The sequence below is a fragment of the Dipodomys merriami genome, unplaced genomic scaffold (genome assembly GCF_024711535.1).
Source record: "Dipodomys merriami isolate MVZ:Mamm:240054 unplaced genomic scaffold, mDipMer1.0.p SCAF_14, whole genome shotgun sequence".
NCBI lineage: Eukaryota > Metazoa > Chordata > Mammalia > Rodentia > Heteromyidae > Dipodomys > Dipodomys merriami.
In genome coordinates this window covers 12,346,835-12,359,361 of record NW_027202715.1, presented here as the reverse complement: position 1 = coordinate 12,359,361, position 12,527 = coordinate 12,346,835, and the positions used below count along the sequence as shown (strand labels likewise).

Below are 12,527 nucleotides of genomic sequence, written 5' to 3'. Positions count from 1 at the left end.
ATGAAGGATATGATACAGTTCTTCCCTGGGTCAGGCCTCTGATGGGGCAGCTACTTCTCTAAACCACAGCTTCTTTCTTCTGCTGAAACTTGAGCCTAACCTGATAGCTACTTTATTGAGATCAGACAGCTTGGTGTGTTCTAGTTTGTAGCCCAGGGCCTTCCAGTTGGAAAGCACTGAGCACTTTTTGTGTGGGTGTGCTAGTCTGAGGGCTTGAACTCAGGGCCTACGGGCTGCCCCTGGGCATTCTTGCTCATGGCTAACAATGGTACTCCATTTCCAGCTTTTCCAAAGTTCATTAGAGCTAAGAGTCTCACAGACATTCTTGCTTGGCCTGGCTTCGAACTGCAATCCTCAGATTTCAGCCTCCTAAGTAGCTGGGATTACAGGTGTGTGCCCCCAGCACTGAGCAGCACTGAGCACTTTATTATATATCACTGCAAATCTCCAAACCAGCCTACTGGCAAGCTTCCTCTGAATGTGGCCATTGGGTATTTCCTTTGTTAGATGCAATTCCACACTGCCAGTAATTATTTATCTGCCTGTCTCTGCTGCAAATCTGCCAGCAACTCCTCACCTCTGAATTCTCATCATTTTGCCTTCTTTCTGAAACATGGAGGCCCTCATTAAGACATGATGAATATAACTGATGTTTTGAGCACCTTCTGTGTGCCAAGAACTCAAGAAGAATGCTTTCCTAAGAGCATGAGTTCATCTGGTAGTAGGAGCTCAAAAGTTTCATTCAAATGAACTCGCTTGGACTCCTTATAAAGCAATTCTTATTCTTGTTAAATTGTTGGGTAATCACTGCAGTGAGATCAATGGCATTCAATTATGGCTGTGCATGCAAGGTGATTAATTCTGGAGCTGTTTGAAATACAGATGCCTGGGCCTTATTTCCCAAAGGGTCATTGTAAGGAGATAGGGACAACTGTAATTGATAAACTCTACATTTGCTTCTGTTACTCTGCTAAGGATTAAAAATCTCCCATCAACCTTCTGCTAAGGTGTTGATACATTGTCATGGTGAGACTAGGTAAATATTGAACCTGGTATGGTGGGTGAGCAGGATGGGAAATCCAGGTTTTGGAGCCAGGTGGATGTGAATGCTAATCCTGATGCTTCACTCACTATAAAACTGAGCAAATCACTTTGCTCCTAGCCTCAGTGTTTTTCTCTTGTTTCCTGTTGCTCATTGGATCACTCTCAGTTCTGTGATTAAGCTACTCAAAACTTTGCCACGATACTCTGAAAAATTTGTCTGTGAGATCTCTCTCAAGATTGCTTCCTTGAGGTGAGGGTCGGCCACTGATTTTATCCAACCATGACTCTGACTCCCCTACCTCAGGGTAAGCCTTTGGCATCATACTTTAAGAGGATTGCCTCAGTGGTGTTTCTCCCAGCCATTAAGTCTCATTTACCACCTGGCTCGATTTGGAGGTTAGCGCGAGAGAGCTGGCAACCATCATTCTAGTCAGGTGGGAGGTCCCTCAGTCCTAGTTCTGGTCTTGCCTGACTTAAAGTGGGAGCTGTTGGATTCCAAACAAAGTAAGTTCTAACGAGTCCCACGTGTAACAAACTGTTACATAGATGATAGTTTAGTTAATTACCGTTTTCCAATACACTGTATTATTTCCACATTGGTGAACAGCGGCTTAATTACAGAACTTTATCTCTCTGCAAGACAATGCCTCAGAGAGGTTCCCTAGTCACCTCTGTTGGTGCATCTGTTCGTCATGTTTAATTCGGAATGAGAAATGCAGAGCTGGAATGCAGCCGAATTGTGGGTAAATGCAGCCAGTGGATTTTTATGTCATATTCTGGGGTGTTTGACTAGGTCAGTTACCTACACTAGATTAATGAAGGCCATAGGAAGTTCCCAGGTCTCTTTCCACAGCTGTCGTTACCTGGCTGAACGCAGAAACCTTGGGATAATGAGGATGTAAACTGATGTAGTTCACATAAAAAAAGCCTATTATTTGAATTTGCATAACATTATAGAATACACCATTTTGTCTTAAAGATGAATAATTATTCAAATTACCCTTGCCTCTTTCCTTGAGTAAGCTGATTACTCCTGCTGCCTCTTTCCTTGGCTTGAGATGCAAGAAGGTACAACTAGACATGACCTTGTGTGTGCTAATTCTGTGACCCCCCCAGGTGATCTAAGAAGATGAGATAATCCCGTTCTTTGTTCTTCAATTCTGGGTCCATATAGAACAGCTGGAAGAGGCAGCATGAAGAAAACATTGTGAGACAACCCTCAGGCTGCATTTTTGTTCTTCAGAGGGGTCATGAAGCATTTGCTTTTCTTGCTCTATGCATTTACTTATCCAGTTAAAAAAAAAAAAAACAGCATTGAGGCTCCTAATGGTAACCTCCTCTCCCAGAGTCTGTCTTAGCATTGGCTCTACTGGGATAATGGAATTTGAATAGAAAGAGGTCTCAGTGGTGCTAGAAGGTTGGATTTTTTTGACAGCCATTTGGCATGGGACGCTCTCGCTAGAAAATTTCTGCAATTGGTGTGGACATTTTCTGTGTGTCCTGATGTGCAGAGGCTAAAGGCTAATTAATAGCCACAATTGGGAGTTGATTCACACTGTACGCCCTTGCAGCCTTGGGAACAGATTCATCCATCCTTCATTTGAAGCAAGAAGAAAATAAATGGGCTTAAGAAAGTATTTATTCAGAAGTGGAAGTATGGCTCAAGTCACAGAGTGCCAGCCTTGAACAAATAAGCTAAGGAAGAATGTGAGGCCCTGAGTTTGAGCCCCAGGATTGGTAAATACACAAAGACACACAGACATGCAGATACACACACACATTCATGCACACACATGTGCACACACACATAAAGAAATATTTATTCAAGTCTTTTTATTCAGAAACACTATCTTTTTCTTTCTTTTTTAAAATTGATAGTACTGGGGATTGAACTCAGAACCTAATGGTTGATAAGCAGGTGTTCTATCACTTAAACAATACCTTCAGTGCCTTTTTTCCTGTCGGTTATTATTGAGATAGGGTCTCACTGTGTTCTCTGTGTGTCCTGGTCTATGATTCACCTCTTTGTGCTTCCCCATGTTTCTGGGTATGACCAATACGAGCCAGAGTGCCCAGCCATTGTGCTTCCCTAGAAATTGGAACAATAGGTTCAGACCACAGCACCTATCCTTGGTTAAGATGGAGTCTCTTGAACTCTCAACTGTCCCCTTATTTTTTTTAATTTAATTTAATTTTATTTGTGAACATACTGTACAGAGGAGTTACAATTACATGGGCAGGATAATGCGTACATTTGTCCCCTTATTTTTTTATCTCAAGTAACTATTATTTATTATGGGTTTGAACCACAGCACCGAGCTACAAACACTGTCTTGAAGTGAAATGGCCAGGTCTATTTTGACTTCCTGGATTGGTCTGTTTTCTAAGTGCTTTAATAGGACCTGGTCATCTCCCCACAAGCTGTATTTAACACGTCAGGCTGGATTCTGTGCCCTATTACTTTCAAAATGCACCAGGCCTTCTGCATTCTCTCCTTGGTATTTCAATGGTAAAAGCATCTATTTCAGAGAGGTAAGGGGGAAGAGAGGAAGAGAATCTTTCTAAGGTTTTTCTTCAGAGGATCTTGATTGGTCTGTCTTTTCCCCAGAGTTCACAGTATTTGATAAGGCACCACTTTCCTTGACCAAATACCAACCATCTTCTGATTCTTTGTCTCTTTAATTAAATTTCAGACTCAGTCCTCTTGTGCTGATTCAGGTTCTGGTTCTATCTCTTGTCTAGGTGAACAGGTCACTTGATAAGCCATTATCCAGGGTAGATAAGTTTATTTCCTCAAAGTAAATAAATAAATTAAAATCATTGCTTTTAAGTGATTCGAACACACTAATGCTTCCAAGTAACAGGCATAAAATACTACTTTGAAAATTTTTATATGCAAAAATTAAAATGAATATATAGAAAGGCAGGAAGTTGCTCATAACTGCCTCCATCATGTGTTAATTAAACAATGAACTTGAATTTGAACTGAATATAATAAGCAATGAACTTGAATTTGTTATGTGATTTTTGGGTTGTCCCTGATTTAGTGTGGTTCAACCTATGAACTTTTTTCATGTTGACTATGCTAGACAAGCAATGTGCAAGCTGGGCACCTGTAATCTTAGCTATTCAAGAGGCTGAGAATCTGATGATTGTGGTCATAGCCGGCCTAGTCAGGGAAGTCCATGGGACTCTTACTTACAGTTTACCACCAAAAAGGTAGAAGTAGGATACCAACCAGATCCTGAGTGCAAGGTCCAGAATGTGTACCAAACATAAAATAAAAGAAAGGAAGTAATATGTCATGTTTTGAATGTTCATCTTCCTGGACCACTGTGTCACAGTGCAGGTGGGGCATCAAGCTGTAGCTCCCAGTTATCCACAGAATCACAAGTGAAAACAGGCTCTACTTGTGTTGTTAAGCTGGGATGTTTGGTAGGTGAGGTCTATTAAATACATTTTTTATGGAATTATTTTTTTTATTTTTTATTTTTGTTGTAGTAAGGGATATTTTATTTCAGTCTAAAAGCCAGAAACATCATCCTGGAGTTTCACAGAGTAGCATAACATAATCAAATTTGCATTTTAGAAAGATGATGTTGAAAAGGAGCTAGTGTAGGGCTTGGGATGTGGCTTAGTGTAGAGTGCTTACCTAGTATGAAGGAAACCCTAGGTTTGATTCCTTAGTTTCACATAAACAAAAAATGCTGGAAGTGGCATTGTGGCACAAATGGTAGAGAACTAGCCTTGAGCAAGAGAAGCTCAAGGACAGTACCCAGGCCCTGAATTCAAGCCCTAGAACAGGCAACAAAAAAAGGAGCTAATGTGGATATTCAAAGGAAGGTAAATCGAAATCATATTCTGGCCAGTATTAATCACATTAAAATACAATAATTTTTCCTTTGCTTTCCCCTATAAGCTTAAAGAAATCAATGGTAGTGCTGAATGATATTTTTGACTTGTGCTGAGCTCCCTGGGATTAATCTCATCAATTGAGCTTGTAGTTTTTAAACATCTGAAGGAGTTAATGAAACTATTTTATGAATGGTAATTTCTCTGCTCAAGTAGAATCCTGGTGTCCTTGAGCCATTTCTCTCCATGTCACTCATGACCTTTGCCATTCAGACATGGCCTCAGCTCAGAACTGGTCTCCTAGCGCCAGTGCTGAACTACATTTCTTCAGGTTCTCCTTAAGGAGTTTGTCAATTATGTCCAACTGCCATCTGACACTGAACCAAGTTCACTTTCAAACCAGTGTGCTCTCTGATCTTTGTGTCTCTCGGACTGAAACAATTTCTTCATTGTCATATGAAGTTGTCAGTTTTCTTGCTCCAGGAGAGTTTCTGAGAATGGCAGCAGTTTCCCCACCAGAAGTCAGACACTATATGAACTCATGGGGGTATAGAGAATTGTGGGTACCTTTCTCCATGGCAGGGAATATTAGGGCAGGGAGTGACTTTCAGGGCACTTCTACTCCTTGCCTGCCTAGTAAATGTGCATTTGAGTTTTCCTGGGGTCTGCCCTCTGGTTGGTGCACTTGGATACAGTGGGGACTCAGGCCAGACATTCTTGGTGGCCTCCTCCTAGAGGAAACTCCTATGTACCCAAAACCTGTAGAAGTTCAGTCATTATTTATTTTGCATCATTTCTTCTTTTTCTTTCTGAAAGCATATCAAGACTTAAATTTCTCAGATTTTCTACCATCCCTACAAAATGGTAAAGGGTTGAGCTCCTTTGTCCAATATGGTGTCAACATTGAACCACCCACAAGATTTGTCTTGGATATGACCTTGGACCCAGTGTTTTTCTTGGAGTGTGGCATCAGGTAGGGTGGCAGAGTGTGGTACACCTGATCTGCCTTCATTGGCACCTGTGCAGGCCACAAGTAGGGCTGAAGCTTCTAATCCCATCTGGGAAGCTGCTCCCTAGGAGAAGAGGCTGACCACAGCTTGCTGGCTTCACAAGGGAACCAAGCAACTGCAGAAGCAGATGACATCTTCCTTAAGCTTACAAGCTATGCGACCACTTAGATCGTGATCCATTCTGATAGGCAAAATATCAACTCACTTAAAAAGAGTGATTTGGGTCTTTTTAAAATTTCTTTTTTGAGCAGAGAAACAAACCAAACAATCTCCTGGAGAGAGAGAGAACTTTCCAGGCAATCTCAAGGCTTTGTGACACCAGGAGCGTCTGCTACCCCATGAGAAGTGTCTTTCCTTGCTACCCCAACAAAGCATCCCTACCAAGAGCCTCGTTAGCCCTCCAGATAGAGACTTGTACCACTCTTGGCATCCCTGAATGTACAGATTGGGTGAGAGAAGTCCCCTCCTTCTCCACACTTCCCAGCTGCCTCAACCACTCACAGAACTCGGGTCTCTGATGAAGTCATAGAGCCTTTCTGAGCCCGAGCCTCCTTTTGTGCAAGGTGGGGGTGATCATACCAAGTCTTTGTGAACTCAGATGGTTAAGGCATGGGCCATACCAGAGGAGGAAGGACCATTCCTCTATTCCAACGGGGCTTTACTTAGTCTCCTCCTGTCTCTGCCAGTTCTTTGAAGTACTTTGTCACAAGAGTTGCTGCTGGGCATGGCAATGATTCTGAGATGAGTACAGCAGACTTGCTGGCAGGGTTGTGGGGACAGAAGCACAAGTGGCCTGGCCTATGGGTTCCCCAGATAACAGAGGGTTGACCACCCACTTGAGGGGAGGTGGAAATAGGAAAGATACTCTTTCTAGCACACTAAACAGGCCAGTGCTTCGAGGTATGCAGATGCTGCAGTAAGCCAGCCTTGGTGGACTGCTAAGGCTTCCCCTGATCTTCCTGTGCTTTCTCCCCAGGACAAAGAGGTGAACCTGGAGCAGGTGCATAGACGCATAAACAGCCTCATGGATGAAGACATTGCTCACAAGCAGATTTCCCCTGCATCGATTGAGCTCTCAGCCCTGGAGATGGGAGGCTTGGCTCCCAGCCAAGCCTTGGAGCCTACAAGGGAATACCAGAACACCCAGCTCTCAGTCAGCACCTTTCTGCCCGAGCAAAGCAGCCATGGCACCAGCCGGACACTGTCATCAGGGCCCAGCAGCAACCTGCCACTGCCCCTGAGCAGCTCGGCCACCATGCCCTCCATTCAGTGCAAACACAGGTCACCCAATGGGGGGCTGTTTCGACAGAGTCCAGTGAAGACCCCCATCCCCATGTCCTTTCAACCCGTGCCTGGAGGCGTCCTTCCAGAGGCTCTGGACACGTCCCACGGCACCTCCATCTGACCACGCCGCCTGCCCTCCCACCTGCCCGCCCACCCACCCGACCAGCAGAGCTTTTTAATACGAGAAAATGACCACACATACCACACACACACACACACACACACACACACACACACACACACACACACACACACACACACACATATACACACAGAGAGACTCTTTCATTTTTCTTGTACATATATGTAAATAATGACAGAATGGAGTGGGGTAAAAGTGTATTTTGAATATTCCCAATTTTCGAAGTCAGTAAAAAAAAAACAAAATACAAAAACTGTATGAACGACTTTGTAAATTTTGTTCTATATGAATAAAAAGGCAAATTACTTGTGATCATTCTGAAGTGCCAAAGGAACTTCCCCCATTCCTGGGCCTTTCTGAGAGCAGGAAAGGGGGTCAAACAAGAAGCTCCTTCCTGCTGGGGAGAAGATGAGGAACCCTGAATGCTGCTGGCTGCCATGCCCCCAAGGCTTCCCACCGTAATCCTTTGTCCCTCATTTCCTCCTTCAGTCCATTGTGGTAGAAGAAGAGCTAGTCTGTTACCTGGGAGCTTTGGGTCACATGCTATAGGGCGATCCATGCTTTCTGATAGCCTGATGCTAAGGAAGTACCTTGGAAACCAGGCAGTCCTCGCCAGTCCAACTCAAGGGCTCAAGGTGGTATCCTCACTATATGACCCCACAGTGTGTAGTATGAAGCCGCCCCTAAGCCTCAGAGAAGCCATCCACATTGAAGTGACAGTCTCTAAAGGCTTTGATGCCAATATCTTCTAATATCATTCTGCCGGTTTTGTTTTTTTAATTTTCTTTTCCTACTTAGAATAATCAGCTGGTTATTTGGACTATGGAGGGAATAGGGTGGTTCCCAGCATTACCTCAGGGAGCCTTGGCAGAGTTGAGATTGGCTTGGTGGAAGGCTGCTAGGGACTGAAAGATGTGAGGCTGGTCATGCAAACCACATGAAGTGCTGGGATGAGAAGCCAGGTAGAGGAGAACTCTTCAGCTGAGCGCTCCTGGCTCCCACCTATAATCCTAGCTACTCAGGAGCTGAGATCCGATGATGGAGGCTCAGAGCCAGCCCCAATAGGAAAGTCCATGAGACTCTCCCACTAACGAGCAAAAAGTTCTTCAGTGGAGGTGTAGCTCCAGTGTTAGAACACCTGCCTGAGAGAAGAAGTCAAACAAGATGAGGCCATGCATTCCAGCCTCAGAATTAGCCCCAGTTCAAGGCCCCAGGAGAGAGAGAGGCGTAGACAATCACAAACACCAGGAATCGAGAGAAGGGTTGCAATTTTAGGTAAAATTGTCCTGTTGGATGGGGTTGAGAAGATGCCCTAGGTGATAGTGAAGTTATGGGACAGAGAAAAGGGACGAAGCAGAGAGAGAGGTGACTCACCCTCAGGAGGGAAGCACAGCTCTTTAATGTGAAGACGAATTCCTATCTTCTTAGGGGAATTGTGCACAGCCTCCCAAATGAGGTGATGTCTCTAGGTATTGAGAAGTCAGCTAGGAGAGTGAGACCCAGCATTGGCCCTCTCTCCATGCTTTACCTCCGCTTCTAGACCAGAGGCCTCAAGCGATGAATCTACTCCAAGGTTCCTCTCTAGGCTAAGCACATTTGAAATTATATGAAATCCCTGCTGTATCATAAGATTAGACCAACCTTAAAATCTCCCTCCCTCCATCTCCCATTCTAAAGCAACAGAAGTTACAGTGTCAGGGGAAAAAAGACACCATTGGTAGTGGAGAAATCAGAGGAATCTGGACCACATCACTTCAGACCTTTCCTCTTGAAGATCAAGGTGATTCTGATCTAATTGGTCAGGAGTGAGAATACAACCCACCTTAGGCACCTTCTAGGGTTCCTACTCGAAGCAGAAATCAGGGTATTAACATCCATTCTGTGTTCTTGGAGAATAAATACCAAGTCCCACTGATTGCTTCTTCTATAGCATTGTACAGTTATGAGACAGATGTGTTTATGAGGGTGATAACAAGCCCAGGATTGATTGCTTTCCTAAAGTCCCTAGTGACGTGATTGAGCAGTAGGAACTGCTGTATCACACAGTCAGTTAAAAGCACCCTGGGGAAGAGAGTGTTTATAATTATGTTATTTATCTTTGGATGCTGGGAATGGCCTGGTATTAGTGCTACTGGAGTGATCCATTGACATTTCTGCAGAGTGTGTGACTCTCAGAGCTGGGTGTGCATGGCATAACCTAGGTATAGCTACTGTCACCCTGAAAAGGAGCCTGCTTCTCTTCTTTCCATCAGCAGATTGGCACACCTTCCCTGGATGGTCAGGGTTTTTTTTTTTTCTCTATGTACAGTCTCTCTATTTTTTAAATCAAACTCCGGTCCCACTGCCTTATCTTATACCCAAGTCTGTATTTTTTCTTCCCCTGAGATAATCTGTCTTTTTTGGTATTATGTGGGTGAAGATATGTTCTTGGATGGTGTGGCTTGGAATGGGTTTCATGGAGGGAAAGGGATTTGTGTGTGTGTGTGTGTGTGTGTGTGTGTGTGTGTGTGTGTGTGTGCACGCGTACATGCATGTGCGTGTGTGTACATGTATGGAATAGGAGAGCGAAAAGAGAAAAAAATATAAGAGAAAGAAAGAGGAAAAAAGAAGTTGAGAGAAACAGATTTTAAGAGAAAACATTCTGCTTCAAAATCTCTGGTGTCATTCTTCACCATGCTTTTTTTTTTTTTTTTTTTTTTTTTTTTTTTAATTTCCTACCCTTGGCATGAGGGGAAATGAATGACATTCAAGCAAGTTCTCTAGGGGGAAAAATAACAACAAAAATCAGAATCTTCCCAACTCGGATTTCTATGTCAGCTCAGAATGTATCTTTTTTTCATGCTTTGCTCTTTGAATTTATAACTCTGTTTAGACTATTCCATACATTTTAGGTATATTTTGTGCCTTCAGACACTGCAAATAATAATCAGCATTTGGATTAAAATTGTTTAATAAAACTTGTCTGTTCCCTATGCTCTTATTCTCTGCGATGAGGAAATGTGGTCTGCTTGTTTCTGGATGTGCTGTGATCATCACTGAATTCTATCCTGCTGGCATGTATGAACCTGAAGACAATTTCACCCCTCAGCTGGGTTTCAGCTATACCTAGGGGGCAAGAAGCATGACTTTCTCATTCAGAATTACCCCAGGATCTCTTATTATCAGCCAAGGTTTCATCTGCTTACAACTTTCCTTTAAAATATTTAATTCTTAGTTGGGCATTGGTGGTTCATGCCTCTGTGCTATTTTGGGCTGAGATCTGAGGATTGCAGTTCAAAGCCAGTCAGAGGAGAAAAGTCTTTGAGATTCTTATTGCCAATTAACCAGCACAATGCTAGAAGTGGAGATGTGACTCAAGTGATAGAGCACCAGTCTTGAGTGGAAAAAGCCAAAGGAGATCACAAGGCCCTGAGTTCAAGCCCCAGAAACAGACACAAAAGTATACGCTGAGTTCTTGGAAGATACTTAGGGAAAATTGGACCATACACAGTGAGTACACTTTTGAGGTCTGTGACTTGGTTGCTTCTCTCATCCTTACATTCACTTTGACAATACATCAGACGTGATTCTATAATAGTTAGGTCTCACAGCCTGAGGGAGGACTTCCAATTTGTCTGTTTAATATTTGGCTTTGTACAAGGTCCTTGTGAATCCTTCTTGCATGAACTTAGCCTTCTCCATGGTCCTGGAATCCTCCTTCTCCACACCCATGTGGCTGTGCTTACTAGACCCAAAGGTTCTCTGACTTCTGGATGTTCATGAAGAAAACAAGCCTAATAAAGGCTGTGTGGTAAATCAGGCTGACCTAAGGAGGCTGGCATTGTAATGAGATCTCTCTGCTTCCTGGAATTAAAGGGAAAATGCTTGATCCTTCTCCCCCTACCTTTTCAGTGCTGATAGGGCAATGTCCAATGTTTGGGGCTAGCTTTTCAGAATAGAGATGAGGGACAAAGTAGAGTCTTTCCCAGATCTTCTGTGTAGGCAGACGTGGCTAGATAGGAACACATCCCCAAAAGGTAATACTATTAAGGTAAAACTCATTCCATGTTATTATTATTATTATTATTGTTATTATTATTATTATTATTATTTTGTCTTTTCAAGCCCCAAAAGAGAGTAATGACACAAAAAGGTCTAAAGGCCATGACAATGAGATGGACGGAGTGTTTGCTTCCTATGATTTCTGCTTTTCCTTTTGAAAGTATTTAATACTGCATGATAGAAATACCATTAAGTTTAATAATATTTCATTCCATAATAAAGGTGGACAATGTCTAATGGATAATGTAGGGATTCTGTGTGGCCTTCGGCTTCCAGAGCTGAGGAGTTAGTGAATCATGCGACTATGCCTTCTTTTTCTCAGTCAGCTTCCTTCCCCATAAGGAATTAGCACTGATGCCTTTAATGCCTTGTTTTTTGCTCCTAGCTCTGGCAAAACAAGATTAGATAAAAGCTCAAAAAAATGTACCTGACCTTTTCTTTGCTATACTCACGGTAACTGAGTCAGTGTTTCGGTTCCTAATGCAACATTTTTAAAATACCTAAAACACTTCTTTTATTTCATGCCATTAGTTGTTTTTAATAAGTGAAATTATGTCTGATTCCTCTCCTCACCCTTTGTGCCAAGAAACTAGATAATAACCCTTTCCATTGTCAATAACTTTAATCATTATCTTATTTTTTCCCTCTCAGAGGCATTTCAGTCAGAACAGACAATTTATGACAGAAATGTGCATATTTTAGATACATTACTTGAGCAAGTAGTCCTCATCTATAAAAAAGGAGATAATTGTCAATAATCTCTCATCACCTCCAGACCCTATAGCCTTCATTCTCTCATATCTGAGCTTGACATTGACTGCTGAGCTCCAGAGATAGCACTTTATGTCTTTCCCCTTTGCAGCAAGAAAAAAAAAAAAAGAAAAAGAAAACAAAAAACCCCTCTAGGTATGTAAATTTGCAATTACATAATGGCCAGGATCTGGAAGAGGAGGCACCAGACAGGTCATGCTTGCTTAAGGTAAAAGACCAAATACCATTCAAGGAGAGCTCAGTTGTTGGAAGATTCTAACATACAGTTGCCAGGGGTAACCAGGCGTTCAAGCTCAAAGGCAAACAAAACATTCACCAACACATAGACATTTACAGACATTCAAAGTAAGTAGATGCAGCCATATATGCACAATTGCATTCAC

General features: G+C 42.7%; 1 protein-coding gene across 2 annotated transcripts in view; it reads left to right on the top strand.

Moving 5' to 3' along the window:
* Positions 1 to 10,343, top strand: part of Grid1 (glutamate ionotropic receptor delta type subunit 1) — a 762,765-nt gene extending 752,422 nt beyond the window's left edge. Inside the window, exon 16 of one of the 2 annotated variants that reach the window (XM_070020755.1) lies at positions 6,883 to 10,343. In XM_070020755.1, coding sequence (XP_069876856.1) covers positions 6,883 to 7,311 — 429 coding nt within the window. In that variant the 3' untranslated portion in view covers positions 7,312 to 10,343. The remainder of the gene's footprint in view (positions 1 to 6,882) is intronic. The other variant, XM_070020756.1, reaches the window with a different exon arrangement.
* The last annotated feature ends 2,184 nt before the right edge of the window (positions 10,344 to 12,527 follow it).